Genomic DNA, 27424 nt, shown 5'->3' with positions numbered 1-27424 from the left:
CAGTGTATGAGCGCTCAACAGGATCAGGAACAGTACCCGGTCCTCAAGCATACGTACACTTCACACACACACACACGTGGGAAATCACCAAAGCGTAAGCAGCTCATTCCAAATCATATCCTTAGCCTGTTGTGCGAGGCAATCGGAATGACATCTCGGAGGGAAACTGCACAGCAGCCTGCCAGTGGGTCACTTTTCAGGTTCGGCAACAGCGCAGTGAGTTTTAGGGCAGGGACGAGCAGGCGGGCAGGCCAGGTTGAGCTGAGGAATGTCAGCGTGTTACAGGGTGGTGTAGCGAGAGGGACGGAGCAAAACAGAGGAGGGACAAAGAGCAGCAGAGGGAGAGAGAGTCATAAATGCAATAATTACAGCTTAGGTAGAAATAAGCAAAGCACTCGCTCTCACTGGCTACCAGCGGCGCTTTAGCACAGGACGGAGTACAACACCGACTTTCCCCTTTGACTCCTTCTTGGGATTTCTTTGGGTTTTCTGTTGACTTCAAGCAGGATGGATTTGCTGTTCGATTTCGGCTGAGTAGGATGGATTATTCCCACCCGCTTTCTTCATGAGTTTCTTTACCGCCATTGAGAACAAGGACCGGGACTCTTTCACCATGTCTGTGGCTGCCCTGTTTCGGGGCAAGTGGGGGACAAAATCCCAGGAAAGCCCTGACAAGCACCACTCCACCCTGGCGCAGCCCGGCCACCATGAGTACTACGATGATGATGATGAAGATGACTCCAAGGTAGGCCTGAGCCGAGAGCCGATTCGCAGGAACTCGCGCTTTTACCGCTCAATGAGGAAGAAGAGGATGGCCTCAGCTGAGCAGTCTGACAGTAAGGAAACATCCACGCATGACAACATTTCCTTGGCTTTGAAATGAAGCAGACATCATTTACGCTCACATTGGCCAACCGGGCGATGCGAGCTGTGTTGAAAGAGAAACAAAGGCTTGGCAGACGCTTGGCTGCAAATCCCTATGACTGCAACCTGAGGAACCTGTTGTGTCAAAATAGCAGGACTAAATGGCCCTCATCAACCTCTGACCTCATCATCATGTGAGGCCAAAATCACCTCATTGTTATTCGCAGACGCACTGAAGCTGCAGTCATGACGGAAATCATTTCTTTATGTTTTACTGTGAAAGGAAAGCATTGTTCCCAGCAGGAATTAAGTGTTTTCACTGAGCCACACCAAAGTGTTTGGGGCTTGGACTTTGCCCAGCATCTACAACACGCCTCCACGGGGTTAGACCAGCGTGATTACTTAATACGTAACTAGACAGGCCTACAATTAAAAAGGCAGTGCATGTCATAAAGCACTGGAGCCTGTCACAGAGAGTCATTCAGTCCCACACTGAGCCGGTCCTACCTTCCTGTGACTGAAAACCATTAGACCGCCATTTAGGTCTATCATCATTACCAGGCGCAGACTTATTCTCTATGCTCATGTCTTGAGCATGTCTTAACTCTGCTGTCCTTTTGCTCGGTGTTGCAAAGGGTACAGTAGTCCCTCCAGCAGCTGGTTTGTTAATGCCCCCTTGGCACGTTCTAAACAGAAAATCTAACAAACACAAAAAACATATAGACCAAAAGAGCAGAAATAAAATCTTAGTTTTACCACACAAAAGTTGTATTTAGCAGAAGTAAAGTCCAGCATACCCCCACAGCACTAATGACGACAAGCGGTATGGAAAACAGACGGATGAATGGATGAAAAGTCAGAATACCAAGAAATCTTTTTCCAGAGGAAATGTAAATGTCCAGACAGCCAAAAATATGAACATGCAGAAAACAATGTGAAATTGTGTTTCTCATCCATCTTTCTTTGGCCCCATGGTGGCTTATTTAGCAGTCATACTCAGTAATAATAATAAAGGGCACTCGTTCCTTTCGTGCTATGTTGTGCAAAAATGTTGGTGAAAATGTTGATTTTTGCACAATATAGCAAAAATCATTAACATTTACCAACATTTTTGACAAAAGTTGAATCATACGAAAACCCGGGGGTGCCAAAAGTAAAGTATATAAACGAAAGTCACATTTATTGCAAATATTGATCTGAAATCAGAGGAGAACGTCAACATTGAGCGAACAGGAGGGTTTGACGGTGCGAGCCACATGTCGTAAATAGACATTTTTAAGGGTATCAGAATTTTTTGTCATTCACTTGTGGTCCTAGAACCCCCCCCCCCCCCTCCTCCACACAACTTTTTTGCTCATTTTTGCATTTCAGATATTTTTAAACAAATATTTTACATACACTAATAATAACATATAAGATACATATACATGATTTATTTTGTCATTTTATATCGACATGACATATATGTTTTTTCCAACATTTACAGTGAAAACTGAAACACAACACAACACATGAACTGCAAAAGCAGTAACTGTACAGGAATAAGGTGAAAATATTCAGGGAAAAAATTGTAATTCATGATAAAAGTCATAATTTTATGAAAATAAAGTTGTAATATGATGAGGAAAAATAAATATTTTGTTAGCACAAGTAAAGAAAATTTCTATTTGTTTTTCGAAGTTGTAATATGACAGAGGAACAAAAGAAATCATTTTTGGAAAACTGAAATATGATGGAGTAAAGCCATAATATTATGAGGAAAAAAATGTAGTTGAAACAGTTGGAAAATACAGACGTCAGAAATATAGAAGACAGCTGTCATTTTACTGGAATAAAGTCAAAATATTAAGAGGAAAAACTTCTAATGAGAAAAAAAGTCTCAATTTTACAAGGAAACTTGTATTATGATTATTGTCATAAATATCACTATAGCACAGCATAGAGCTGAAATATTCAAGACAACTGAATATGAAATTACACTGACAATCATTTTAAAAATATTTTAATCAAGTTTTAATATTATGAGTAACAAACAAAACAAAATGAAGTTGTATTTTTATAATATTATGGGAATAAATTTAGCACGACTTAGAAAATAAAAATGAACAAAAATGAGGAAAAAGCAAAGAGTGACATTGATATTAATAATATGTTGACCTGAGATGCATTGTAATGCATTAATAAATAACCAATGGGAATCGGTTATAATGTGGCACCTCGCCACACCACTACTAGTTGGCTAGCGACTGGCTTCACCACAAACTCGCTCACAGCGCTGCAGGCCACTAGCCAAGGGTAACGCTACATATAGAAGTTACCGCCACTGCTGCTGTGTTTTTTTTTTTTTGAGTTTGCTAAAGTCATGGCTAGGTCTAGCGTTCTTTTCTATGTTGCTATGTGAAATCAATGCACTCAGGAAGGAAGTATGAAATGTTATCATGAATGTACCTGTGCTACAGGTACATTTTTAGCTGTTTGTATATCTTTAGAACACACAGAAAAGACATATATTCAGGTGTCACCTAAAGATTGTGGATAATGGGCAAGATCCGCAGTTATAATTCCAGTTATTCAGTTATGGTGGTTTATCACATTTAGAATCAGATGATTCTCTTCAATATCTGTGTATTTATATGGTCGCCATCTTGATTAGAATATGCTTCCTCTATTGCAGCAATATCAATATAGTTCTTAACTGAAACATACTGTATGAGGAAACAAATGACAAACAGCAGACGTGTAATCTCTTACAGTACAAGGTGACATGCAGTGACCTCTGACCCTCTACTGATTCCATATCTGGAGTACATGCCAACCAGGACATCCTGTAATACAAGCTGGTGTGACTGGTGTGGGCCACATCACGGTTATGGTTGCTCTCCTGCATGCAGTACAAAACTTCTGTCTGACGTTTAATGTACGCCTGCTAGCTGGCCTTATGAGGCAAGTCTGAAATTTGAAAAATAAACAGCTTCACTGCTAATAGCGTTTAAGCGGCAAAGGCCAGCAATCCTGATAGTGAAGGCAGATTACACTGATGTGGAAATACATAGGTGCTGAAACGTGATTGGACAAAAGCAATCTGACATACACGTACTGCAAGCAGAGAAAAAACTTTAACATTTTAAGAAAGTTAAGATTTTGTAAACATCCTTTTTTCGTAACATACATACAATATTAAAGAAAATAACAGAAAATCTATCTGAAGTTGATATTTTTGGAAATTTTGGTTGGGGAAAAAGTTACAATATTATGGGCATAAAGTAAAAATACTATGGTAATAAAGTCATAACTAAGGAAATCGAAATATCTGGGAATTAAAAAAACTAGAGAAAAAATAAATAAATAAATAAAAATGTATGCAAAAATAGAGAAAACAGACAATTTTCATAGAATAAAGTCAAAGTATTAAAAGGACAAAAGAAAAAAACGGATTACAAAAAATGATAATTATCGGTACCGATAATCAGCATAAATATGTGATATCCGTTGATATCAGTATAACATTTTTTCCTGATCATGAAAAACAATATTTATACATATTGGTATCAGTATCGGAAACTTAGAGTTGGACAATATGTCGGTTTTTGCCAAAAAAGCCAATATCGAACATCCCTACTTATTATTTAAACCTTTATTTTGTTTTTTTAATTCAGCAAAAAGCATGGTGACCGAGTGGTTAGCGCGCAGGCCACTTAGCTAGAAGACCCGAGTTTTTTCCGGGTACTCCGGTTTCCTCCCACATTCCAAAAACATGCTAGGTTAATTGGCGACTCCAAATTGTCCATAGGTATGAATGTGAGTGTGAATGGTTGTTTGTCTATATGTGCCCTGGGATTGGCTGGCCACCAGTCCAGGGTGTACCCCGCCTCTCGTCCAAAGAAAGCTGTACATTTGCAACAATTATTTAAGAAGAAAGGAAAATAAAATAAAACTCAACAGCAAAAATGGAAAAGAGTGAAGTTGATATTAATAATTAATGCACTATATGACAAAGCTAAGATTCAGTTTTTGTATATGTATATAACTTGTTAGCATCCATCCATTTTCTATACCGCCTATCCCAGCTGTCTTCGGACATATCTTTACAAAATATCAACGTTGCATCCTTTCGTTTTTCACTATGAGGCCCTGACTGGTTTCTAAGAAAAGAAAGTGTGGTGTTTTCTCATTTTGGACTGGATTTTACCGCCGATCCTAATTCACCTTTGTCTCTTGTCACGTCTACCCCCTGACTAGGTTCTCCCAGGACTGGCATGGACACGAGCTCATCATCAACATCACCAAATTACTTTTCCGTGGCTTCATCGCCGCATAAATCACCGGAGTCGCCTGCGGTTGGACGGTGAGTTGACTCGTTCCCACTCCCCAACACCAACTATGAACAATCTAGAGACAGAGAGAGCACATGTTGCATGTTGAAACACGGCTTTGCACACACACACACACACACACACACACACACCACATTGTCACTACGACGCTCACAAGCAACACATGGAGATATGCCAAAAAGGTACGTTATTTGCTAAGTTACAGACAGTATATATGCTAAGAAGTTATATGTATGTATGGGAAGACAAAACTGCATCTCAGGTATAGGTGAAAAAAACAATTATTAATATCAACGTCACTCTTTTATCATAATTTTTCCATTTTTTTTATTTTTATTTTCCAAATATTGAAACTTTCTTTTTCAATCATATTTGTAAATGTTCTACTCCTATTTTCACTTTGCCCTCATTACATTCTAACTTTTCCCAAACGTAATTTTCCAAACATTTAGTTTCCCATTATATTGCGACTTTTATTTTATTTTATTTTATTTTATTTTATTTTATTTTATTTTATTTTATTTTATTTTATTTTATTTTATAACAACATTTTTTTAAATCAATATTTCAACTCTATACTATGTTTGCAAAACCGAGACTTTTTTCTTTTTAGAATGCTACTTTTTTTTCTTAATATTTTGACTTTATTATTTATTCTTCTTGTAATATTTTGACTTTATTTTGGTTAAATTACAGTTGTTTTCTCCCTTTCTGGTGGCGTCTGAAAAAATAATAATTTTACTACTATTTCAACCTTCTTCTCGCAATATTATGACATTATTCCCATAATATTTGAACTTTATTGTCATAATATTATAAATTCCCCTCCAATTTTCCAAAAATTACAACTTTATTTTTCTTTGTTTCTGATAATATCATGACAAAAGCCATCTTTTTTCTTTAATATTTCAACTTTATACAATCAGAATGCCATATAATATGACCACTTTATCTTTGTAAAATTATAACAATATCTTGTAAACCTTTTTCGAGTCATATTTTTACTTATATACATATACAAATTCCTGGTAGTTTTTTAATTTTTGCTGTTGTTGGATTTTTCATTTTTCTTGTTAAATTATAATATCAGAATGTGCTGTGGGCCACAACTGGCCCCTGCGCCACACTTTGGTCACCTCTGCTGTATACAGTCAATCCTCGCTTTTCTCTGGGGTTGCCTTCTGGAACCACAAGTGAATCAAAAACGAGTAATTGACATGCTCATAAAAATGTCTATATCCGACACCCTACTGTTGGGCTTGATGGAGGCTAAACATTTGCAATAAAATAAACTTTTCTAATGGTAAGATTAGACTGAGCTTAAGACACAGTGTGGCCTTTAGCTAATTTTACAGCTATATTAGCTATATTAGCTGTATTAATTTTACAACTACGGTGCGTTCAAGGTCTGCCTATCAAATGCAAAATCTCAGTACTCGAGGAAAAAACATTGAAAATATAAAAAGCGGTACATTTGAGGGTATTTTTGTACTATGTTCATCAATTATTACTGACAAAAAAGGCAAAGGATTTGTTGGGACGTTACTGCTGGACTTTGAAAGTGCAGCAAGTGTCCACGGGATGAGTTCTAAGCATTTTATAGCAGAACATCATCAAAACCTTAAGATATTAAGATATGGGGGCGGCGGATGATGGTGGCGGTGGGACAATTCTGGGGTCACAACATTTCAACAGAAGGGAAAAAAAAGTCGCACAGCGGGTATATACCATTAAAAAAAAAGTACATACGGCAAATGGCAGAAAAGATGAGTTGAATATTTCTGTTCTGAAATGCAAAGCTCACATTTCACCACATCTCTCTTTTCCAGGCCTGCGTTGCCAAGCAATGGTGAGGCCAGCAGCAGATATTATGCTCTGTACAGCAAGGATGCTGTGAATAAGGGAAGAGGAGGTGTGGGAGGAGGGACTGTGGACATATCCGCTGCTTCCCACAACCACAACAGCGCCTCGGTAGCCGACGACATCTTATACCAGACTCACAGCATTCGCAGCAGGGACATTAAACAGCTGTCTGAGCAAACCACCGCAGCCTGCACTGTGCGCGACGTCGGAAGGACCATGAGTTCGGGAAGGCCCAGCCCAGAGGGAGCTGACCGGGATAGCTTCAACCACAGGTTTGGCCAAATTACACTGAACAGCGGATATGTGCAAATAATTCAAGCTTGTGGGTTTCTGCTGTAAGTAAGTGATCTGGAAACCGGCACGCGAGGGAAAAAGAATGGGCAAAAATAAATTTGGAGAAACAGGTGATGAAATGACAGTAATTCCTAAATTGTTTTTTCCTCTGTTTACTTTTATTGAGAAAGCAAATATTTATTATGACATAACAGCAGTGCAATCACCGCATAGTGAACATACTTTTCCACCTGCTTGTCCAAACACATATACATCTCTTCTTCTCTTTCCAGGCTGCTGAGCAATGGTGACAACTCCAAGACCATCAGTCACCTCAACATTGTCAAAAACACGGGTGAGCAAACAATCACCAAGCAAATTCTACTCATTTTTTGTCTTATTCCACTTTGAGCTGTGCATGTGTAAACAGCCATTTAAACATTATCAGCAAATATTACAGCATGCATTATCTCAAAATGTAATGTTGGTCCATATGTATATACGTATATCTCCATTGTGTTGCCATGTTTTTTCATTCTTATGTAACGCACAATCCAGTTCGACGCCCACCAAACCAATCTGCAGTATATGACTGAGGCATATTATGCAACGCACTCTTGTTGTTCACACTTGCTGAGCTTTTGGTATACAGTATGTGGAGTCGATAAGCCCTGAAAAAAAAACTGTTATCAGTGAGCTTGGAACCCACCTGAAAACTTTGTGTGCTTCTCCAACCTCCGCACCGACGACACCGTCGCAGCCTTTTAGTGCAAAGCCATGATCTTACACTTACAGTACAGTCGTGGCCAAATGCTTGGTAGAATGGTAGAAATATTCATTTTCACCAACAGTTTTTACGATAGGATACTTCCATATAGTACTCCTGGGGAGTGATAAGATGACAATTCATTACAAAGTCCCTCTTTGTCCTGAAAATGAACTTACAGTACTCCCCCAAAAACATTTCCACTGCATTTCAGCCCTGCCACAAAAAGAGCAGCTGACATCATGTTAGTGTTTCTCTGGCTAACATAGGTGAGCTTGTTGGCTGGAGATGTGATGATTGAGTTGGAATAACAGATTTTAAAAAGAAAGGAGATGTTCCCTCTAAGCTGTGCACACGCACAATCACGCACAACAAATTCAAAATGAATGAACACATCATTTATTCTGTGCCATTTTGCAATGCAACTCTGTGAGTGACAGGCGACAACAAGCGGTAATGACACAATCTAGAATCTGGTTGTTGAAAAATGTATGTATGTTTACCCAAACCTGGTATAAAACAAGTTTTCATGTAAGTCTAAGAATTTATACCTACATGGACTCCTAAGTCACGTACTACACTGTACTTGTCCTTGAGTTTCTTCAATTCTATAAGTTCAATAAAAATGCTGCCACTGGCAACTTTCTTTGGTTATATATTGTTTTTTTGGTGGGGAACACTTTTTGGAAAATTTAAGGAAAAACAGGAAGGGGGTGTCTGTGTTGATCTTGCTGCCATGTGGTGTCTTTGGGAACAGTCATCAACAATCGCATACTCAATGAAGGTAAAGGGTATTCATGCCTTTTATTCATCACTTTGATTTTTGTCTGCATGTAAACTATAATTATGAAACTATAAAACGTGTTTTTGGTGACATTTTGGGGGTTCTGGAACGGATTAATTTCTTATGGAAAAAATAAATTCAGTTATCATCCATTTTGGCTAGAATCAGACCTTCTGGAATGGATTAATAATACCAACCAAGGTTCTACTGTACAGTAAAAAAAGATGACCACAGGAATGAAATGAAAAGAACAAGTCTTCACTTTAATCCCGATAGTTGTCTTGCAGGCATTTTGTATTCTGCAAATATTGCCCCGGGCTAGTCTGGAAGTAACAGTGCTCGGAATCCATGACTCCTCTAATATTCTTAAGCATTCAGTCATCTTTATACTGAATACTTTGGTGCACTGCTGCTTGGGAGACACACTGAAGTGTAAGAATTGAGCCTTTCTCGAGGCTGAATTATACTACATTCAGCCCTTCTGGTGGCGTTGTGATCCATAACAGCTCTCTGGCCGGGGGCAATCGCTTAATATGCAAACCTCCATTAGAATTTTCCTGAGCGTGAGCAAGCACAACTCTCTTTCCTCTTTGACTAGCTTGCTTCCTGTGAAGTAGTAAACAATGGATGCATGCATAACTGTAACATATTGTAACAATGTGTTAGTGTTGTATCATCGACATTGTGAATTCCCATTGTTGGGAATGCACCTCGCTGTGAATGTAACTAGTGGGTTGTTGCAAGCCTACAGAGTACGAGACTTGAACTGCTCTACTGTTGGCGTTAAGGTTGGCAAGAAAACACAAAAAGAGTGTTGGACTCTGTGTGAATACCAGGATGCGACAGTAGTACGTTGGTGTTTATATACGTTTTTGCTCAGATGCTCTTCAACTTGCGCCGGTTCTTTTGTTATGGCGGACTTGTGGTGCTTCAGCAACTGAGAAAAAGTAGAAATGATGCATGAAGAAAAAACGCCGTGGCACACAGACTTCTTGTGCTGCAACCAAAATTACTTATTTAATTTATTTATGACGACATGTTCCTAACCAGGAAACATGGACCACCTCTATCAGGTCTTGGCTTAGGTTTGGCAGTTGGTAGTGTAGTGGTTTTGCGGTGGGCTCCAGATTCACTGGGACCCTAAAAAAATGGACGATACAAATGACTGGTTCTGGTTCTTCAATTCTTCAAACTGAACTGCAGACTTTTTTTCTCTTTTGATTTCCCAGCTGTCATGTACCAGGAATACAGAGATACGTCTAAGAAGCAGGAGATCGAGCAAAGACGCCAGCTTGAGAATCTCTCTCCTGGGACCACGTCCAATGTCTCGTCGGCACCAGTGTTCCAGCTACAGCTGAGGAACAATGCTCGTTCACTGAGCCTGTGGCAGAACTTAGAAGTGGTGCAGGCCAGTGGATTGCTGGCCCAGTTGCCACAGAAAGAAATTATAATGCAAGAGGTGAGCAAGAGACGCTTTGAGACCTTATACGCCCCGCTTTTGGATGTATTGTCAACATCATTTTAATTAAGGATGCAAGGGTACACGGTAAAATACAGTACCCTTCGGTTCACCCTGCATGGGACAATCCGCCGTTGGACTGCAGTTACCATCCATCCATCCTTTTCCGCTTATCTGAGGTTGGGTCATGGGGGCAGTTCATCCAGCTCCTCCCGGCGGATCCCAAAGCATTCCCAGGCCAGTTGGGAGACACAGTCTCTTCAACGTATCCTGGGTCTTCCCTTAGACTCCTATTGGTCGGCCGTGCCCTGAACACATCCCCAAGTAGGCATCCTGACCATATGCGGAAGAGCAGCGGTTGTACTCTGAGTCTCTCCTGGATGACAGTGGTTCTCACTTTACCACGAAGGGAGAAAACTCATTTTGACCGCTTGAAGCCCCCATCTTGTCCTTTCAGTCATGATCTAAAGCTCATGACCATTGGTGAGGGAGGGAACATAAATTGACCGGTAAATTGTGAGCTTTGCCTTCTGGCGCAACAATCTGGCACAGAGAGCACATTACTTCAGCCTTCCCTCACTCACAAACAAGAACCCCTCCACCTGGTTCAAGACCTCAGTCTCAACCCAAAGTGTGAAATCTGGCCTTTTCCGACTGGCTTCTGATTCGGAAGTGCTGAGTCCCATCCTAGCTGGGTGTGAAGCTTCCAGTACCAAATACTAATTTATAAATGTTTACCCTTTATTTCATACTTAAATGCATTTCTCTTTGTATTGTTGTACTAAGATGAAGCTATGAAAAACATGAACTGTTCGACGACCAGGTCACTCATAGAGGGACAGTTGTTTCAAAATATTACTGCTTTCTGGGTGGATTTTTATCTTGACTGTTTGATTTCCTGTTTCTGTCCAGGCCATGTTTGAGCTCATTACGTCCGAGGCTTCGTACTACAAGAGTCTGGAATTTCTAGAAAATCACTTCCTTCATAACCCAGAGTTAATAACCACTCTCAGCCAATCTGATATGCACTTTCTCTTCTCCAACATCCAGGAAGTCATGAAAGCCAGTGAACGGTAGGACCAGGTTTTGCTTAACACTAGAGCTGCAACCATTGATTGATGATTCATTGATGATTCATTTGTCCTTATGTGAAACATAAAGTCTTTCACTTTTCCGTGCGTTCTAAGGAGAGAAAAACAGTTAGCACGAGAGAGCTAACAATGCACATCATGGGACACACCTATTTCGACTGTAAGGCCGTCTAAAAAAACCTCCAGCAAGGTTTTATAGTTTTATATGCATTGCTGTGACCACATACTAACAGGTACATTCACGAAAACATGCGATACTTGATCATTTTGTTTCACATCATTTTGGACACTACATAATGCTGAAGAACTACGCCCACACCAGGCACCAGTTAGCCCCCCACGGCCACAGGAGCCAAGCCTGCCTTTAAGCCAGCTTCTCATTCAGGTTTTCCATCAATAATGTGAGAACACTAGAAAGAAATGCATTCTTAAATACAAAACGTGACTTGTGGATGCTAACATTTTTTAATGTTTTGTAAAGCTAGCATATTCAGTTGACCGTGTGATCTTATTATTATTATATCTTATTATTACAGAGCTTAGAAAACTGAATGGGAAGGTCTGGTCCTGGTCTAAACTGGTTCAAGAAAGTATTTGGTAACTGTGCCTCAGACCAAATTACTGTAACCTGTGGGGTTCCTCAGGGGTCAATCATGGGGCCGCTATTGTTCAATCTGTTCCTTTCTGTAAAGCACATTGAATTACCTTACGTACGAATGGTGCTCTGTAAATACACTTGCCTTGCTGTTGTTTGGGTTGAAATAAGCTATGAAAATACAAAAATGACAAGGAAAAAGGTTGGTGACCACTGTGTTAACTGCTAGAATGGCAATGTTACTGTAGCTTGGTTTATATACAGGTCACAAATGTATGTAGAACATTTTCATGGAGGTTTCTTTTAGGCCTTTATAGTTGAGATAGGTGTGTCCTGTTACATGTTTGTCCATGTTACATGTGCATTGTTAGCTTTTTAGCTGTTTTACCTCTCTTTAGAAAGCGCAGAAAAGAGAACGACATGTGATTATGGATGATTGGCAAAATTCCATAAAAAGTCCACTTTTTCTTTAAGACTCCCTCTGCGGTCCGAAGTACTCTCAGTGAACAGGCTCCATAATCCCAAATAACATCTCTCAATGTCCTCAGGTTCCTGATGGATCTGGAACACAGAATTGAGGAGTCTATTTTGATTTCGGATGTGTGTGACATTGTTTACAATAATGCTATTGAGCACTTCAACGTCTTCGTGAAATACGTCATCAACCAGGTCTACCAGGAGAAAAACTACAGACGAATTCTGTGAGTACTTTTTTGTCATCCTCCCATTTCAGCACCTTCCCAATTTCACCATGGCCTTGTTTTCTTCCACTTTTGTCACATCCTGTTTAACGAGTAACTCAACAAAATAAAATCAAGGAAGTTTTTTTTTTTCATTGCATGACATCACAGGGACCGGTGCGACTATCTGGTCTGGCTAGTCTTTTCGTGGAAATGACACTCTGTTAAATATAACATAAAAGCCTAACCACAGTAGAATTAGTAACAAAATTCCCACTGCAATTGAACTTGAAATATTGAAGATAATTCAATGGTTTGTTCATTTTATAGTAATTCTGTTTGAAAAATGTATGTGTATTTAGCATGGTGACATTAGGGTAAAGTTTGACATAAGTTATCATTCTACATATATTTTATTCCACTCTCTGTTGGCATCCTTCCCTTTTTAATCAATTTCATTTAAATTGACTTCATTTAAGTCTGCATATTAATTTAATAGCAAATAGAAGGGGAAAGTTGACCATGATAAAGCAGCATCTGTCTAAAGCTTTGTTTAACATTGATGTCTGTTAGAAGTAGAACCTTTTATAACATTGTCTTATTGTTGTATGAGCAACAAGCGGTTTATTTTGTAAATATCACCTACTTTGGGGCTGTATGTGCATGTGTTGCTGTGTTTGCTGTGATTTACAAGTGTCCCTGAATGCATCTGAATGCACCATTTAAAAAAAAACTGGAGCAGCCCTGACTGCAGTTTGCTAGTTTTGATCCTCCTCGCACTGTGAGGCTTTCAGGCGCACTCCTCATTTGGAGTATAAGGTGGTAATTGTTTTTTTTTCTTTTTTTTAAATTAGTTTTTAGCTACATACCCCCTATGGCAGTTTATGTACCCCTGACATACCTACTTTGGGAACTACTGCTTTAGAGTGATTTTCTCCTTGGAACTCTATACATTTTAATTGACTTGTATTGAGAAGGTGTGCCTCATGAAGAAGTTAGGAATAGATCCCCACTATTTGTGGTGGATACAGTCCAAGACCATGCGTGGGTTTTCTCCAGGTGCTCCAGTTTCCTCCCACATTCCAAAAACATGGACCCCAAATTTGCGACTCCAAATTGTCCATAGGTATGAATGTGAGTGTGAATGGTTGTTTGTCTATATGTGCCCTGTGATTGGCTGGCCACCAGTCCAGGGTGTACCCCGCCTCTCACCCCAAGACAGCTGGGATAGGTTCCATCACCTCCACCACCCTCATGAGAATAAGCGGTAGAAAATGAATGAATGAATGAACCTTTATAACCTGCAAGGCATGCTGGGTAACTTCCTGTTGGGAAAGGTATACACACAGACTTCCCAGCATGCCTTGCAGGTGTATAATTGAGTATAAAATAGTATTGTTTTGCATGTATATTAGTGTGTCAGATTTCTTGTTCAGAAAAAAAAATCGAGCGTAAGGCCGGGGACGATAATCAATAGATGAATTGATCACACAATAAGTGAAAATGAACTGGATACTTTTGCATCTGCATGTGTGTCTGTTTGTGCGTGTGTTTCACTAAACGGCAAGAACAGAGTGAGCCCTTTTCTCAGTCATATAGTCATTGTGGGTGGAGGCGGGGCCGCTAGCATACACACAGAGTGCAGAAGATGGTAACATAGTGGAAATAATATTAGCAGATTTCAATATATTGTCATATATTTTGTCGTCATTATCAAGCTAAGTGTGACTGAGGGTTGATGAGCTCCTGTTGGTTCGTGATGCCTCCTCAGGCGAGTTGAGGTGTGCCAAATACTGCAGTGCAAAATGGTAGTTTTTATTAGGAAATTCTGTTTTGATGAAGAATCTACAATGGCTGAATGGTGACTACATGGGTGATAAAATTGGAGATGTAACAGAGAACAGAGAGCATTGTGACTTGCATGACTGGAGTGAGAGCGCGGCAGGAGTCATCAGCGTGCGCTGTTGGCTTTTTTCTTGGTGCTTTAGAAGGCTTGTCTCCTTTCGGTCAAAGCAGGTTTGTATTTGATCATGACGATTCCAGGGTGTGGCTGCTGTGTGACTCTAAAGTCTATTTTGCTTGTCGTGAAACACTCCTATCTGAATGAAAGGCTGAGGTTCTCACACGCTGTTGCATGGATATGGAGCTGTTATTGAGGAGATGCAGCATTAAAAAGCCATGTTTGTATTTGTAGAGTTGAATTAGGTAACATTGGTGTTGTCGTGATTCACATTTTCCGAAGCAGCCTTGCTTGTTGTGGTCCCGCCAAGCCCGGGGATGGGTCCATTTCGCATATACGAATATGAACATCTGACTGAGGGAGTTAGTGAAGCCTGATCACACTCAAGTGTTAGAAAAAGGTGACTAATCAGTACGAATGAATGACTCTCCCTCTCTCTGTCACGCGTACTAAATGACTTTATTCAGTCAGGCGGACATTTTCAACTGGGATTGATTCCAGGACAGAAAATCACTGTTGGAATTATTATTTTTTAAGAGGTAGATGATGGATCTTTTCTATTCCGTCAGTGAAAACAAACCTGTAATGCTTGTTACTTGGCATACCACACACGATAATGTCTTTAAGACTTCTTAATTGCTTACTTTGTTCTTTTTGGCAGGGTGTCTGACATCATGTGACAGTATTTACCCTGAAGGAAATTAAAGTGTTAATAATGGGAAAAACCTTTTCATGCAGACTCACCTTTTATGAGTAATCAGTCTGTTTTTGATGTCTCATACCTCTTCAGTGTCTATCTCTTCTGTCTGTTTATCAATATGTCTATCGAGCTACGCTATTCACCTATTTTGACCCTGCGGTTTGTGGTTTTCCCTAAATTGCTGCATTTATTTTGATGTTGTTATTTGTGGAGTAACCCGCTCTCTCTCTCACTCCACTCTCTGCCACCTTTTCTCTCCTCAAGCCGATACTGGGTATAATTCAGGCTGGTATCAGCGATGGTAAATTTTAAAAAGTAGTGTACCGTGTTTCACTAAATACAAGACATCATAGTAATTAATTCATTACTTTGAAACCCTGAAGTGTATTGAAGTACGGTGGTGTGAAAAAGTATTTTTTGCCATGTTTGTCACACTTATTTAAATATTATTTAAACAAAACAACAAACAAAAACAACTGGTCACAAAATGCAGTTTTGAAATAAAAAACCTATGGTCATGAACTTTGGGTAGTGACCGAAAGGACAAGATTGCCTCTGGGAAAAACCAGGATACGTTAGAGAGACTGTCTCCCAACTGGCCAGGGAACGCCTCGTCTGGGCCTCCCTGCTTAGGCTGCTGCCCCTGCAACCCAACCTCGGATAGGCGGTAGAAGATGGATGGATGAAATGAAAAAGTGGAAAAAGTTTAAAGCAATTTCTAAATCTTTGGGGCTCCAGCCAACCACAGTGAGAGCCATGGTAAAAACATTGAACAGTGGTGAACCCCAGCCAAGATGTCATAAAAGACCCCACAACAACATCCAAAGAAGTGCAGGCCTCACTTGCCTCAGTCAAGGTCAGAGTTCATGACTCCACCATAAGAAAGACGCTGGGTAAAAACGGCCTGCATGGCAGAGTTCCAAGCCCAAAACCACTGCTGAACAAAAAGAACATTAAGGATGGTCTCCATTTGGCCAGAAAACATCTTGATGATCCCCAAGACCTTTGGGACCTTTGTGTCTCCCATTACATTACCATAGCAACAGTAAAATATGGTGGTGGTAGTGTGATGGTCTGCTGCTTCAGGACCTGGAAGACTTGCTGTGATAAATGAAAGCATGGATTCTGCTGAAGGAGAATGTCCGGCTATGTATTGGTGACCTCAAGCTGAAACCAACATGGGTTGTGCAGCAGGACAATGATCCAAAACACACCAGCAAGTCCACCTCTGAATGGATGAAGAAAAACCAAATGATTGCAGTTGTTGCTGCTAAGGGTGGCCCAGCCAGTTATTAGCTTTAGGGGGCTTTTTTCACACAGGGACATTTATCTTTGGATTGTTTTCTCTCTTTCTTTAGGGTGTGTCTTTTGCTGTTTGGGGCTAAATGTCTGTCATATGCCACACATGCACCCCCCATACATAATTAGTGCGGACAACATACATTAACATATTTCATACGTACTCCATGCATGTCTAGTAAGTCTGTATCTGGATCTGGAAGAGCAGGCTTTTAATAGTACCAGGCGCACCGACCTTACAGGTGTGCCTCAGCAGACACACTGAAACAAACGCTGGGAGAAAGACATTATGTACTCTAACCACAGTAATGCTTCCTGAGCACTTTCCCACCCATAACTACTTCCTTACTACACTCTATTATTAAATGGCGATACACAACTATCCCATCTCAACCTCACACTTAGTAGGTAAAACATTGCATGCAAGACTGCAACAAATTAAAAAACATCAAAACACAATCACTAATATGTACATTCATGTCCATGGAAGGAAATGAGGGTGATGTGATTGCTAACACCAGCGGGTGTCCAAACATTTACCAGTGAGGGCCACATAGTCAAAGATGACGGGATGTTATGGTAAATGTTCCAAATATTTCAACTTTCTTTTCCAGCTTTCCAATTTCCATTTTTATTCTCTTGTTGTCACTATATGTATTTCCAAGATATTTTGACTTTATTTGCATATTTTTCCCCTGAGCATTTTTTTCAAAAATAACAACTTGACTTAAAAAAGATACTTTTTCCTTCATATTCCAACTCTATCCTCTAGCTATTCTCATAAAATCATGACTTTTTTGTGTTTTTTCTTTTTTGTGATTAGCATGCAGGCCACACAGCTCGGAGACCCGAGTTCAATTCCACCCTCTTTGTGTGGAGTTTGTATGTTCTCCCAGCGTGCGTTTTCTACGGGAACTCCGGCTTCCTCCCACATTCTAAAAACATGCTAGGTTAATTAGCTACTCCAAATTGTCCATGAATGTGAGTGTGAATGGTTGTTTGTCTATATGTACAGGGTGTACCCCGCCTCTCGCCCGAAGATGACTGGGATACTCCAGTACCCCCGCGACCCTCGTGAGGATAATAAAAATGAATGAATGAATGAAGTTTTTTCCTCTTCATATTTTGCCTTTATTCTGATTTTTCTTTCCATTTCAACAACTTCAAATCCAACAATTTAAACTTTCTTCTTGTATATTTCCTTCTCGTAATTATGACTTATTTCCATAATATTTGAATTTAATTCTACTAGCATTAGCTAGTTTTCCAACTATGACAATTTCATCTTTTGTTTTGTTTCTCATAATATATAATCAAAATAATTAAAAAAATCTCGACTTTTTCAACTTTATGGCACTAAATTGAAAAATAAAATATTTTTTTTTTCTTTAGGTTACAACTTTTTCACTTGATATTTTGACTTTATTCTCCATCCGTCCATCCCTCCGTCCATTCGTCCATCCATCTGCCCCTGCATTCATCTGTCCATCCATCCCTCCGTCCATTCATCCATCCGTCCATCCCTCTGTCTATCCATCTGTCCATCCATCCCTCTGTCTGTCCATCCATTCTCCTGTCCATCCATCCGTCCATCCATCCGTCCATCCATCCATCCATCCATCCATCCACCCATCCCTCCATCCATTCATCCATCCACCAGTCCATCCTTCCATCCATCCATCCATCCATCCATCAATCCATCCATCCATCCATCCACCCATCCCTCCATCCATTCATCCATCCACCAGTCCATCCTTCCATCCATCCATCCATCCATCAATCCATCCATCCATCCATCCATCCATCCATCCATCCATCCATCCACCCATTCGTCCATCCACTCATCCATCCCTCCATCTTTTCATCTGTCCATCCATCTGTCCATCCTTCATCCATCCATACATCCCTCCATTCATCTGTGCATCCTTCCATCCATCCATTAGTCCATCCATCAGTCCATCCTTTTGTCCATCCATCAGTCCATCCATCCATCCAACCATCAGTGCATTCTTCTGTCCATCCATCAGTCCATCCATCCATCCATCCTTCCGTCTTTTCACGACCCCCCAGGCCGTGCTTTGGACACCCCTGGGTTAGACAGTAGAGGAGGTGTTTGAACACTCCTTAAGTACTAATTTGATTGGCCAAAATGTGAGGGGAAGATGCAGGGACTGGTTGGACATGTGTGCAATGAAGGCAAATGTTCATGTTGACATTATCCTGCAGTCACTATTTATTGTCCCGTTATTTAATCAAGCTAGAGATGGTCAACTTTCATTTCAAGTTCTATGTTTCACAGTGTGCTTAAATGCCACATCTTGTGTTTCTCCAGGGAGGGAAACCAGGCATTTCGGGAGACCATGGCAAAATTGGAGAGACATCCATGTGTTAGAGGATTGTCCTTCACGTCATTCCTCATCCTACCCTTCCAGAGGATCACCAGACTCAAGTTGCTTGTACAGGTGAGCATGCCAACATGATTTAAAGCCATTTAGTGCAATGGCGGGAATACGTTTTCAAGACAAACTTTAATTTTTTGTGTCTGACGTCTGGCATCACACAGAACATCCTGAAAAAAACAGAAGAAAACTCCCAGAGGGAAGCCAACGCTATAAAAGCACACCAGCGACTGGAGCAGGTGAGCATCCGTGTTTGGCCAGATAGAAATATGACAAGCACTGATTTTATTGAATACATATCCCTGTCTCCTGCAGATTGTCAAAGAGTGTAACGAGGGCGTTCGAAAAATGAGTCGCACGGAAGAGCTTATCAGCATTGAGAAGACGTTAGAGTTTAAATCCAAGGTAAAGAAATTTTCCAAATATTGCAACTTTCTTCTTAAAGGGACCCTAATTTTGGACCCTTTGTATTGAGTTGTGGACTCCTATTCAGTAGCTACACACCATAACTCACGAAGAAAGCTTTCTAGATCTTCAATAATGTGCACCTATACCAGCTGTATTTCGTTGGATTTCCAAAATGCTCTGTTTTCATTTATTCCATCCCTGGCCTGCCTCCGGGCACGCCCACTTTGCTGTGATTGGCCATACTCCGCTTGTACAGCTTCTACCCAGGCACGCCCATATAAAGTGCAAAGTGCGGCTCACTGTGACAGAGCAGGGCTCAGTCACAAAGTGCAAAAAGCATAATAGGTCCCTTTAAGATAATATTTTCTACTTTTCAAATTTTCTACTTGCAATATTTTGACTTTATTTTTATAGTATTCTAACTTTTTCCCAATGTTTCTAAAAATCTACGTTGGTCTTTACACCCATTTTGCTGTTTTTCTTTCCTCCATATTTCAACTTTCTTCTTAAATAATCTTCATAAATACCCATCTTGTTGACATGGTGCGGCGTGGTGTGGCGTTGACCTCACGATGCAGAGACGGGAAGCAAGTGTTGTCAAAAACTGAGCAGGAGGCACGTAGCTCAAACATACCACAAGCAACAGCGTGCACAAACAAGCAATGCTCAGACGCCGCATCATGCCACCAGCTGAACTAAGATAAGACTTTGGGTTGATAGCAGTGAAAGTACAAGAGCACACAAGAGCAGATCAAGTGCAAAAGTAGGGTCATACAAATGGGAAGTTACTATGTATATACGTACATTATATCCAGCTACAGTAAATACATGTGGACCAAGTCACACATGGAGAGTATTTTATTGTACGTGTTTATTGGCAGGGTTAATTGCACGGTTATTGTACCAGATTGATTATAGAGCTGTGATATCTCTCCTTCACGCACTGGATGTATCATTCGTATACAGAGGTGAGATTCCTGGTAGAATAGAGTACTCGGTGTGTAATGTTGACAGCATGCGGGTACTGGATTGCCTCTCCTATGCTCTTCATAATTTTTTAATTTTCTTCTTGTCATTGTCACTTTATTCCCACAATATTTCATAATGATAACTTTTTCTCCAACGTCATTTTCCAAAAATGAGCTTTTCTTTTGTTGTTGTTGTTGTTTTGCATTTTTGTAAAATAATACCAATAATACTAATAATACTAATAATACTAATAATACTAATAATACTAATAATACTAATAATACTAATAATACTAATAATACTAATAATACTAATAATACTAATAATACTAATAATGCTAATAATAATAATGATAATAATAATAGCTTAAAAGAAGAACGTCTTTTTTCATTCATATTTCAACTTTATGTTACAAAAGTCACTTTATTTTCTTCATTACATGATGACAAAATTCTCAAAAAATGACAGCTTTTACTTGTTAGATGACAACTTTTTTCCATCTATTACTATACTATATTATACTATACAATTCTATGTTTCCTCTTGTCATTATTATGACTTTATTGTCTTTATTGTCTTGTCTTTTAGTTCTTTTTTTATTTTAATTGGTTTTATTTTTTATACTTTTATTGCTTTGCTTCTTGTTTTTATTATTTTAATATCTATTTTACTATTTTATTTCTTATTTAATCTTTTAGTTTTGGATTAAATTCAATGTGTACGTTTATTTATTGTATTTTTTTTTACTTTTTATTTTACTAGTCTGTGCAGCACTTTGGAAACTCTGTTTATAAAATGTGCTATATAAATAAAGTGGATTGATTGGATTTATTCCCATACTTAGTGCCACTAATATTACTGATGTAACAGTGACCTCATAAGTGTGCAGTTGCGTCACGTGCAAAACAATATAAAAGATGTATAAATGCTCTCGAGGTCATAAAAACGAGCAAACCCATAACAAATGCTCATGATTGACACTCAAAGGCCAATAAGATGCATCACACATATATTTAAATGATAGAATGTATAGGTACTCACCACTAATGCATGAGAATGTAAGATGACTGATAGAACAGATGGAATCACAGTCACTGGTCGTCAGGCTACCATGACAACCGGGCTTCCATCCACGGTCAAAAGCCGTTTCCAAGTCCATTTGGCCTCCTGGTTCATTTCTCATAATAGTGAAAATATTTCATTTCATGCTCCAAAAAATCAAAAATCTTTCATATTTCAACTCTATGCCACTGAAATGACATTATCCCACTCTACATCTGACCTTTGACCCCTCGACCCATTTAGTCCGTGCCCATCATCTCCCACTCTCGCTGGTTGCTGAAGAAGGGTGAGGTGCAGCTCATGGCAGGACCCAAGAGCACCAGGACAATGCGAAGCCGCAAGCTCTACCAACCCGTTTTCCTCTTCCTTTTCAACAACCTGCTTCTGGTCACCAAGCCCAGCTCCAGGTGAGCAACCATCATCCATATTCTCACCTGAACTGCTGTCACTTAGTTTGTATCCTGAGAGGAATTTCATTTTATTGCTCAGTGGGGACAAGTTCCAGGTTCTGGACTCCTGCATGCGGTCCATGTTGAGGACGGAAGACCAGGAAGACCAAGGCCAGGTTCTGGCCAATGTCTTTCATCTTAAATTACTGGAGAACCAAGAAGACCGTCAAGTGGACTACATGCTCAAGACCTCAAGCATGTGAGTTTGAAAATCCAATATGATTAGAAAAATAGCATGCTATGCATTTTACAAAGCATCTTTTGTGCACAGGAGTGATAAACTTCGATGGATGTGTGCTCTGACTCCCAACCGCCGCACACGTTTCACATCGACCAGTGCACACGAGCCAGGTGAGATGTCGCAGCCGAACATGAAACAATCGGCATTCGGTTGTGATACGGAACTAATTGTTTGATCTGTGATTTTTAGATTCTTTACAGGTGCAGTGTATTCAGTCGTATTCCTCTCAGGAGCCGGATGAACTTTCCATTGAGATGGCTGATGTTTTGAATCTCTTGGAGAAGACAGATGATGGTGGGTGAATGCACAAGTCTTCTTTTGATGTAACATTTGAAGTATGTCCAGGACATGGTAAACCGCAATGGTTTCATTTTCACTTTGGCTCTAAAAATGTTGGTGCTTGGGTTCTTTGGGGGTCACAATCAGGTTGTTGTTGTTGGTACTGTGGCCCATCCTGCATAACAGGAAGCCAAGATTTTGGCAAAACAAATCGTCAGATGCCTCTGTTCCCACTGAATGACAGGGAGAATGAGACAGTCTTTGGGGGAGAGATGTCAGGACATTGTTGGAAGCAGACAATGATGGTGATGATGCAAACCTCATCCATCATTTTCTTCCACTTAATCGGGTCCTGAGGTCCTGGTCTCTGGCCACCTATTCCAGTTCCACCGTTCTTAGGCCACCTCTGAGGTCTGCCTCTGTCTTGGCTGGAGGCATCCAGACTATCCAGACTAGGTGTTCAAGCCAACTCCTGACCCTCTCTTAGGGTGAATACTGCCACCCTAACTCACTTGGGTGCCTTGTTTCTGCAATCCAGTTCTTTTAATAACAAACAACTGTTCCTGACCAGGCTGCACGGTGTTCGAGTGGTTAGTGCGCAGACCTCACAGCTAGGAGACCAGGGTTCAGGATAAGTGGTAGACAATGAATATGAATATGAAGAACATGCAAACTTCACACAGAGAATTGGCCGAGGGTGGAATTGAACTTGGGTCTCCTAGCTGTGAGGTCTTTGAGCTAACCACTCGACCTCCGTGGGTTTGAAATACATTTGTTTGTTATGCTTGGAGAAAATCCTTTGGACAAAACCAGCCACCTAAAGGACTGCCACGTTTCATCTGCTGTTTCCACCCTCAGACTCAGGGGTAGGGGTTCCTCGTCTCGTAGTGGACTTGACAAGGGTCCAGCTACAATACCTACAGTTACAAAAATCGGTCTTGATGTGTTCCGTTCCTTCTATCTTCCGCTGTTGGTGATGGGGATCTTCTTCTGATCACCCCTAGCTTGTGTTATTAAGGCTTCCATCCTTCTCTGCGGCAACAGTAAACCTATTGTGACCGCCCCCCATGGGACAACACCCATTCAAATTTAGAGCCTCGATTCAACGTACAGGATGTGTACATATTTCCGTGGCTTCTCTGTTCCAGGCTGGATGATGGGTCAAAGGCTCCATGATGGCGAAAGAGGTTGGTTCCCAAGTCGACTTGTCGAGGAGATTCAGAGTAAGGAGGTCCGAGCTCAGAACTGGAGAGAGGCAATTAAGGTTCAAATGGCTCAAGAGGGAGGGTCAGCCATCCAAAGTGGAGGAAGGTTTGGCCTACGGGGGGGGAGGCCCATCCCAAAAGCCTCCAGCATCTTCAGTTCGTGGAATGATCAGATGGGAGACAAGTAAAGCTTTGGCTTTAGGAAGCTGCATGTGATTTCATTCCTGTACAACCCCTCTTGTGTAGTTTTCGAACCATGGACAGAAGAGACTTCCTGTCTGGCTCTCATTATACAGTACAGCAGGGAAAGTAAGGATCCCCTGGTTATCAATCTACAGTATGCTGATTTTGTACATTTAAGCCCTGAGAAAGATACGAACAGTCCAGAACGTTTATGGTCGGTTTATTGTATCCGAGACAGATGACAGAGGTCATGGTCAATGCCCGCATGAAGACGTAGTACAGACCCGTGTGAAAGGCTTGGGAGAGTGTGAGAAATGGTGAATATGAATCCAAAACAGGCTGCACGGCGGTCACAGCTAGGAGACCAGGGTTCAATTCCACCCTTGAACTAGACAAAACTTTGTTTGATTACTAGTATCAACATTTGCGTTTGGACAAACTATTTCAACTATGACTTAAATTATCTGTATTTTTTTCATAATATTATGTAAGATAATTTTTGGGTGGCACGGTGGAAAAAAGTGGTTAGCGCGCAGACCTCACAGCTAGGAGACCAGGGTTCGATTCCACCCTCGGTCATCTCTGTGTGGAGTTTGCATGCGTGGGTTTTCTCCGGGTTTCTCTCACATTCCAAAAACATGCTAGGTTAATTAGCGACTCCAAATTGTCCATAGGTATGAATGTGAGTGTGAATGGTTGTTAGCGACCAGTCCAGGGTGTACCCCGCCTCTCCCCCAAAGACGGCTGGGTTAGGCTCCAGCACCCCCGCGACCCTCGTGAGGATAAGCGGTAGAAAACTACTGTTAAAAATGGAGGTGGAAACGTTCTGGTTTGGGATTGTTTTAGTCGGTTCCAGATATGTCTGACCTTTGCGCTTGCCAACAAGGAATACGACACCGTTTGCTTGAGGATCAAATACTTGTTTGTCATATTCTGGACTATTCCTTTCTTTGGAAGAGGGTGAACTTACAAAGTCAGCGGGAATGAGTCGAGGATGAAGTCTTATTATCCTTTCTGCATGGTAACGGACCAATCAAAGAAACTCAAGTCACCTTGCATGCCTCATAAATGTGCAATGGAGGGGTTTTATGTATGTTATGTATGCCCCCTTTACTGTGGTGCGTAATAAATGAAGACAAACAGCTTTTTGTGGGGGGTGCAATGGCAGATACCCCTACATGTTGTTGCTATTTTTGTGCAGATAATGTAAATGTTCCTCAGATGCATGGACAAGGTTTATCGTGTTCATTCATTTCATTGTAAAAATACATTCAAAAACACTTATTATATGTTTATGGCTGCTTAAAGAACAAGTCAACCAAACGTTACTTGACCCAAACATGTGTTTTGGTTGTATGACTCACTGACGACAGCAACGACTGTTGTTGGATTGATGGTCAGTTATTGAAAATTACGCCTTAAAAGTGCAGATTATATCCCAAATGATGAGACCATGATACCCCACAAATGCACTTTGGCTGTAAAGTAAACTAACTTTACAATGTTTGTCTATCATGTAAGTTATTTTATGATACAAAAATATAGCTTAATTTCAATTTGGCATACACAGTATAGACTGTGTTGAACAACACTTTATTAATATCACCCCAACAGTAACTACACACCAAGATACACAAATCAGTGTAAATGCATCGAATGTATTATGAAGTCTGGACAGCATGATTGTATCTTTCTGTCTGTGTACAATAAGGAAAACATTCAATGTTTTCACTCAGAATGACAAAGGAATTGTTATTTCATTTTTTTAAATATGTAAATTATTGCGGACATGAAAGTAAAAACAATATGATCTGAAGTTTGCCTATTGTGATTTCTTCTAGCGGTTTTGTTTTGTCGCTTTAAAGACTGTAAAAGGTATAAGCCGTATATACAGTAAAGTCTCGTTATATCGATATCGGTTAAAACGAATTACTACTTATTACAATACTATTTTCATTTCCCGGCAAATTTCTAGTCTTTTATGATATAATTAGCTCCGTTAGTACGATACCCTGTTATTATGATAATCCGGTTACTAGGATGCCCTTTTCATCTCCCGCCAGCCAATTTGGTCTGCTTATATCGATACAAAAGCAGCTTAAATCAATCTTTGCTTAAGGATTTCAATACCAAAAAAGAACACGGCGAACGGCTGCTTCCAGTCAACTTTATTTTTCACACTTCCACCACCAGAGTGCAGCACACACAGCGGAAAACACCCGTCCCTCCGGGTGGCAACACCTTCCCTATCGATAGTTCCGGGGTGAATTATGTTCCGGGGTGAATTATGTCCCGGTAACCGGTAATCACTACAGCGTAAGTTTATTTTTATTTACTGTAGTACAAAATGTATTGTAGTACAAAAGCATGCTAGATACGCAATCCATGAACTCAAGGAGAAAATTACATGCCATATCAAAGATCCGCCCACTTTTAATGCAGTTCGGCGCAGGATCGGATATATGGATAGTCCGGTTATATCGGTATTTTTTCCGACTCCCGACAATATCGATATAACGAGACTTTACTGTACATATAAGACGTATCCACATCACAACATAGGACAAACACAAAGACACACATTAGTGCTTGCAATCCTACCTACATTTTAATTAATAAACCATGCTGTTTCCTACTTGACCAGGCCTATTATTAGTCAAATAAGTATGCATATTTAAACAAATTTGACATATTTCTTGTCTAAATGAAGCATAAAACTGTGTAAATGAACTAAATTAGCGATACACCAAGCAGGATTCAATGTTAAACCTGTTTATGCAAACAGAATAACAAAATAACAGAATAAACAAAATAAGAAGCACAGTTCAGTCTGGAGCAGATAACAGATTCTACTAAACCGTTCAGGAGTACCAATAGTAGATTGGTCATTTTGTATTTGTGCATGTCGTACCATGTCGTGCATTCCGTTACGTGTCAGGTAGGACCCCTAACCTATACCTACTTATTAGAGGCACGTGGAACATTTTTACTGCATAATCGACATGCCTATGCCTGAACATTTTCCAGTGCCCATTGGTTATGCTGGAGTTCCTCCTTGTGAACCAGTAGGAGGAGCTGCCACCAACATATTAAAACTGAATCCTCATCTTACCCCTACCCGTCAAAAAAATAGCACATTGTATAGGCTCAACCTTTCTGTCTATATGGACTCTGAGGTCAGGGGTCGGCAACCTTTACTATCAAAAGCACCCCCTCCTCCACTAAAGAAAAAGAATCTGTCCATGCAGGTCAGCACACACCGGCTTTCTCTTCCTTTATGCACAGTTAGATACTAATATGCACATTTCTACAGTGGAATCACACAACCCAACCCAATCAACCGTGCTCCATTTTGTTAAGACTGCTGGCACGGGTGCTGGTGTTGAATGGCTGGACCTAAGAAGGCTTAATTGTAGATGAGATGCAGGTGTGCTGGTCAGAGGAGCAGGAAGGAGTAGACCGCTGCAGGACTGGAAGGAGACAGCAGATGGCAGCAGACAAGTAGTGTGCAAATCATGACCATGTTTGCCTCAGGTCATCTAGCAAGTGATTATTCCCATC

The 27424-nt window shown here is 40.4% G+C and overlaps 1 protein-coding gene across 1 annotated transcript; it reads left to right on the top strand.

Annotated features, from left to right (window-relative positions):
* The first annotated feature begins 325 nt into the window (after positions 1 to 325).
* Positions 326 to 25679, top strand: ngef (neuronal guanine nucleotide exchange factor). Its single transcript, XM_058080606.2, has 15 exons — positions 326 to 836; positions 5104 to 5209; positions 7028 to 7333; positions 7628 to 7689; positions 10114 to 10343; positions 11256 to 11416; positions 12578 to 12730; positions 19001 to 19130; positions 19232 to 19306; positions 19383 to 19472; positions 21750 to 21913; positions 21996 to 22154; positions 22227 to 22306; positions 22386 to 22490; positions 23624 to 25679. The coding sequence occupies exons 1-15, from the start codon at positions 566 to 568 to the stop codon at positions 23866 to 23868; spliced, it is 2337 nt and encodes a 778-aa protein (XP_057936589.2). The 5' UTR covers positions 326 to 565; the 3' UTR covers positions 23869 to 25679.
* Positions 25680 to 27424: the final 1745 nt, after the last annotated feature.

Source organism: Doryrhamphus excisus, linkage group LG8 (assembly GCF_037039965.1).
Source record: "Doryrhamphus excisus strain RoL-2023G ecotype Guam linkage group LG8, RoL_Dexc_Guam_v1.1, whole genome shotgun sequence".
Classification (NCBI taxonomy): domain Eukaryota; kingdom Metazoa; phylum Chordata; class Actinopteri; order Syngnathiformes; family Syngnathidae; genus Doryrhamphus; species Doryrhamphus excisus.
The sequence above is the reverse complement of the archived record's forward strand: the minus strand, read 5'-3'. Positions and strand labels throughout refer to the sequence as shown.